Here is a 6,107-nt window from a genome sequence, read left to right as displayed (position 1 = left end):
CCACCGACCACCATCACCACTCACCACTAATTTTATTCCTTCGTTTTTCTTGCCACCAAACAATACACAAGAATAATTCATTCCATTCACACATGATAACCAAACAAGACATGGAATGGTAATGATCCATTGCATTCCCTCGTCCATTCCATTCTTTCGTCTATTCCATTATTTTATACTAAACAGACCCTAAGGTAGCGTTCGTTTCATGGAATGGAATGGAATGGAATTAGGAAGTTTTTCTTTGTAAAATTGATCTTGGTTGGGGGAGGGAGGAATTTGAAATCCCGTGAGTTTCTTTAATCAATGAAATTTGTGACTATTTCAACATTCCTTAGAAATCCTTCACTCTAATGAAGGAATGGAATGGAATGTTGAAATAGTCACAAATTTCATTGATTAAAGAAATTCATGGGATTTCAAATTCCTCCCTCCCCCAACCAAGATCAATTTTACAAAGAAAAACTTCCTAATTCCATTCCATTCCATTCCATGAAACGAACGCTACCTAAGTGTAAGGCTAATAAACAAAAAAATAAAAATCATAAAAAAAAATCACATAACCAAACATAAAGAGAGAACAAATACAAACAAAAACAAACATTAACCGACAATAATAAACGTTAAAGAACGAACATTAACTAACGTAAATCAACGAACACATTACCGAATATTCACGAACACAATTACACGAATGTGACCTTTATTAATGTTTGTTCATTTAGTTTATCGAACGGGAATGCTTGCTCAGGTTCATTCATTTATTACAACAAACGTAAATGAACTTCCAGCCGAACGGTTTGCTACGTTTGATTCGTTTATAACCCTAAATATAATATATTAAGCATTAGAAACGAGACACAAAGTTTATATAACATATATTATCATATAATATTTATCTATATATTAATTCCTGTCAAAAACAACCCTAACCCACCACACACTTAAATTTGTATATCCCAAACATGACTCATCTAATCCGTTTAGCTAAACGTGCCAAACAAGTTGATTGGTATTAATCAAGTTACGAAATGTGATTCTCATGTTAGTGGGTTGTAAAAAAGGGTTAGATTCAACAACCTAAAAATTTCTTATTTAATGTCATACTTTTTAAGTGTCAGGAATTTCCATCCATGATCAAATATATAAAAATGTAAGAATGTTTATACTAGGGGTGTTCACGGTCCGGTTTCAAACCGTGAAACCGCCCAAACCGGTCATCGGTTTGGTTTCACGGTTGGTTTTTTTAATGATCTTTCGGTCGGTGGGTTTCAATATTTTCAAACCGTAGCAAACGGTTTGGTTCACGGTTTATAGCAAAAACCAACTGTAAAAAACCGGACCGGACCGTATGATTTTATTTAATTATTTTTAAAATATTTTATAATATGTGTGTATATATATATAATTATGTTATATACATAGATAAATTCATAGTTCTATTTTGAGTTTTAATTTGTCTGAGTTAATGTGAAACATAATTGGGCTAAGCCCATTCTAACATGTAAGTTGTAACTAGTGGCCCCAAACATTGTGTTAGCTCTTAATACTGGCTCACTATTATGATTATATAATATCCTATATATTGAAGAGCTTGTATGGTTTATATTATTTATTGTTCTATTTACCATTTTTTTTTTGCAAATAAGGCCCAACAAGCCTAAACCGTGAAACCAAACCGGAACCAAACCGTTATTAACGGTTTGGTTTGGTTCGGTTTAATAATTCTATGGTTTGGTTTTGGTTTACAAAAGTCAAAAACCGTCACTAATGGTTTGGTTTACGGTTTAAGCCAAAAACCGCGAAAACCGGACCATGAACACCCCTAGTTTATACCCATATTTCCATCCATGATCAAATATGTAAAAATGTAAGAATGTTTATAGCCAGATACATGATTATTTTATTTACAAACTTATTTTATATTTTTTATGAGTTTGGTATGATATATTCTCTAATAAAAGATGTATGCATGGTATGAATTTTAATGCCAAAATTGCCGACTATTTGTTGCATGTCTAATTTGACCTTGTCCATTAACCCATCCCAAATTAAGCTTTGGAATCACCATCTTCATCTTCACCCTGATTTTCATTCCTCCACAAGATCAACAACACCCCTTTGATTTTCTTGCATCCCTAACTGCCTTTTTTATTTCTTAATTTAATTTCAAATTTCTCACCCTTTGATGGTTACATCTTCTTCGAGATCTCTGTATACTCTGTTCTCCAATCTATCCTCACAACCCCAGAACAAAAAGGTAACCTTTTTTTATCTATATATTTGTAATTTTTTTTATTTAAATTCTTTTAATCCCAATTAATTATTTTTGTTTGTTATTATTCAGTGATCGAATTAAATTTGTTTTTTTTTTTCTTTCTAGAATTTGAATATATTAGATCCAATTTTGTGCTTGGTTGGTTATACTTGTGTAAAGTTACCTGAATTTGATTGAAAAAAAATTGTTTTTTTTTTTTTTTTTTTTTTTTTTCTCTGTCAGTGGATCGTTATTGTTCTTGAACCATACTGAGATTTTCTTTTTTATTTCTTGAATGAATTGTGTGTTTACTATTAATGAAAAGTGTTATTGACTGAACTACACCTGTAATTTGATTAGATATATATGGATGTTTGGTTGTTCTTGAACTATGCTTAGGATATAATTCATTATTTATTTATTTATTATTATTATTATTAGTTTTTCGAGCATTCGGGTCTGATTATTTGTAGGCAAATTAGATTTTAATAATCTAAATTACCACCCATTGGCTGATAAATGATAATGATCCATATACTAGCAATATAACCAGTAGCATACTGGCACTCTTAACTTTCATTTCCGTTGCCATAGGTGATCCCAGTCACTAAATCATCATATCACTCGCTTTCGCTCCCTAGGAAGGTATGTGTTCTCATCTCGCCTAGTCATCCCTCTGAGCGAAACTATGATATGATAATGTGACTGGGATTAGCCCTTTACAACATAAGTGAAAGTTAGGACGCTCACTGCTTTAATTACCAGTATGGATAATTATCGGCCAATAGGTCATAGTTTGGAAAGAAGTTGAATTTTCAATCTGCCGGTGTTGTTATTTACTAGACTTGAATTATGTGGAATCTGCAATGAATTTGAAGTTCTTGTTATTTTTGGTGTTTTTTTAGTTGTTCTACTTATCTGTTCATGAAATCAAAAGAAATGAATGTTGACTTTTTGGTCAATGCCTAAATGTTTTCGATTACATTGAAGCCGTTGCGTGTTTAGTTCCTTACACTATATATTCAATGCATAATTCTTCTTAAATTATAACGAAGTGCCTTCTATGAATTTAATGTATGCGTTTTTGTTGGAATTTTGATGAAAAAGATGTTGACTTTTTGGTCAATGCATGAATGTTCTTGAGTTATACATATTGTCCTTTTCTCAGAAATTTTAAGGTCAAACCTATCACTTTCTCATCAAACTTGATATCAATGTTGTGACAAAGTTGACAGCAATATTTGCTATCAATCAATATGTTTTATGAAATTGAACTTATTTAAACTTAATTTACTATTTTTTTTAAAATTCAAATCATACATTTAGCTGAAAATTCGTGTATTTGACTTTGACTCTAGTGGTGACAATTTAAAAGTCTTGATTTTTAACAAACAGAACCTCATATAAAGCTATGAATCCACAACTGATGAGCCCATCGCTGAAGAAAACAAACTCGAATTTGTCGGTTAGCCCACAAGATCAACCAAAATTGGTACGTTTTCGATACTTCAAGATTCATCATTTCAAATACTTTAGTCATGACAGTATAAAACAATAAAACCTTATATAATTTAGTTTTATTTTAGATCAACGAGGTACGCAAGGCAATTGAGAAGCACGCGTCGATTGACAAGTTCAAACAGAAGCTTGGAGATGAGTATTCCCGGTGTTTATCTGATCAATCAATTTCGAGATATCTTAGAGCACGGAATTGGAACGTTAAAAAGGCAGAAAAAATGCTTGAAGCATCCTTAATATGGAGAATGAATTACAAACCCGAAGAGATTCGTTGGGTAAACTTCCCCCTGACGAAATCCTCACCATTACTTCAAATTTTCCTTTTTATTTGTTTTTTTTTTTATTTTATTTTATATTTATTGTAGGAACATGTTGCCGCTGAGGCAGAAACCGGGAAACTTTACCGATCAAGTTTTCTGGACAAGCAGGGGAGGAGCGTACTCGTTATGAGACCAAGATGCCAGGTTTCATCTCACATTTTCAGCTTCAAAACTATGTTTGACTTTTGACTTTTAAGGTCAAACTTATATTCTGTTATTTGTGTTGGGTACACTATGTTTTTGGTATATCTAACTGCAGAACTCGAAGTCAACGCGAGCGCAAATTAAATATTTGGTATACTGCATGGAAAACGCGATATTTCACTTGCCACCGGAACAAGAACAAATGGTTTGGTTGATCGATTTTCATGGGTTTAGTATGTCGAATATATCTCTCAAGACAACAAAAGAAACCGCACGTATCTTGCAAGATCATTATCCCGAGAGGCTTGGTCTAGCAATTCTGTACAATCCACCGAAATTCTTTGAACCATTTTGGAAGGTACATATTTCACCATTTGACCTTTTCAGTTCAAAAATATAGTTTCAAAATTGTAATTTACAAGATTACCTTGTAAATATACAGGTTGTGAAGCCATTTCTGGAGCCGAAAACCACAAGCAAAGTGAAGTTCATATACGCAGACGATCCAAACACGAAGAGCTACATGGAAAGCATGTTTTACGTAGACAAACTTGAGTCTTCATTTGGTGGGAAAAATGTAGCAAAATTCGACATTAGAATATACACGCAGAGAATGAAAGATGATGATGGAAAGAGACTTGCTTCCCATAATGGAGAAAGCAGCGCCAGCACCAGCATAGTAACGGGCGGGGCCTCCACGGGCTCAGAATTTAACCATGCGAATACATACTCGGATTCTGATGATGAGAAAACAAAAGATGTTAACGAGGAAAACATGCTGGCGGAGGCTCAAAAGATTGCCACCAGTGATGGTGGTGGAACTGGTGCCCGGATCGAGCAGTAGTAGTGTGGGCTCTTCTTTCTTAGTTTTAAATTTGAGACTTTCTTAATTTGGTAAGTTACATTATTGAATCCTTATTTGTTTCATAAATCTCAGTGTATGGTTTCTTGATCAAAGGTTTTGATTCTTGATTATAATGTTGTTGTTCCTAAGGGCCTTTGTGTACGCCCAAGTTGGGCCTGACACCTCCTGGACCACCTGGTTTGCCCTTTATGGCTTTTTTTGTCTCCCAATATGTAGATATAATTTGTAGGGTTGTAAACGAACCGAACGTTCAGCGAACAGTTCGTGAACCGTTCGGCGGGAAGTTCGTTTATGTTCGTTCGTTTAGTAAATGAACGAACACGAACAAGAAATTTCGTTCGTCAAGTTAAATGAACGAACATGAACAGAGCTTGCGTTCGTTCGTTTATGTTCGTGAAGGTTCGGTAATGTGTTCGTTTATGTTCGTGAGCGTTCAGTAATGAGTTCATTTATGTTTGCTCGTTAATATTTATTTGTTTTAGTTTGTTTAAAGGTTTTTATATGTTGTATTTTGTTTTATTATTTCTAGTTTTTAAAATTTTGAAACCCTAGTTATCTTATATGCCTCCCACAACATCCTTTATTTCATTATTTCAATTTTAGTTTCTGATAAAACTTGACAAACTTTTAATTTTGTATTTATCATGTTTTTGATAATCACGCCAACTGTGTCCGGATAATTATGTTAAGTGTTTATTTATTTTTTATGGATTCTTCGTAATGTTTGTGATGAAAATGTAGATTTTATTCTAAAATGAATATTGTGTTCATAAACGTCATTTGTGTTCATTTATGTTCATGAACATTTGTTAGAGTTCATTAACATATGGTAAGTGTTCGTGAACAGTTCACAAACATGTTCGTTTCCTTAATGAACGAACACGAACAAGAAATCTCGTTCGGTAAGCGTTCGTGAACAGTTCATGAACAAGCTTGTTCCTTAACGAACGAACACGAACAAGGCCATGTTCGTGTTCGTTCGGTTCGTTTACAGCCCTAATAA

General features: G+C 33.5%; 1 protein-coding gene across 2 annotated transcripts; it reads left to right on the top strand.

Annotated features, from left to right (window-relative positions):
* Nucleotides 1–1,978: 1,978 nt before the first annotated feature.
* On the top strand, nt 1,979–5,214 carry LOC110919091 (phosphatidylinositol transfer protein 3). Of its 2 annotated transcripts, XM_022163375.2 has the most exons (7): nt 1,979–2,260; nt 2,852–2,902; nt 3,653–3,749; nt 3,844–4,050; nt 4,141–4,239; nt 4,355–4,597; nt 4,682–5,214. In XM_022163375.2, exons 3-7 carry the CDS (start codon nt 3,669–3,671, stop codon nt 5,081–5,083), a joined length of 1,032 nt encoding a protein of 343 aa, XP_022019067.1. In that variant the 5' UTR covers nt 1,979–2,260; nt 2,852–2,902; nt 3,653–3,668; the 3' UTR covers nt 5,084–5,214. The 2 variants fall into 2 exon arrangements, with proteins under 2 accessions (XP_022019067.1, XP_022019062.1); XM_022163370.2 differs by lacking the exon at nt 2,852–2,902 and having other exon boundaries at nt 1,980–2,260.
* The last annotated feature ends 893 nt before the right edge of the window (nt 5,215–6,107 follow it).

The sequence above is a fragment of the Helianthus annuus genome, chromosome 2, assembly GCF_002127325.2.
Source record: "Helianthus annuus cultivar XRQ/B chromosome 2, HanXRQr2.0-SUNRISE, whole genome shotgun sequence".
Taxonomy (NCBI): Eukaryota; Viridiplantae; Streptophyta; class Magnoliopsida; order Asterales; family Asteraceae; genus Helianthus; species Helianthus annuus.
This window is presented reverse-complemented; position numbering and strand designations above follow the sequence as displayed.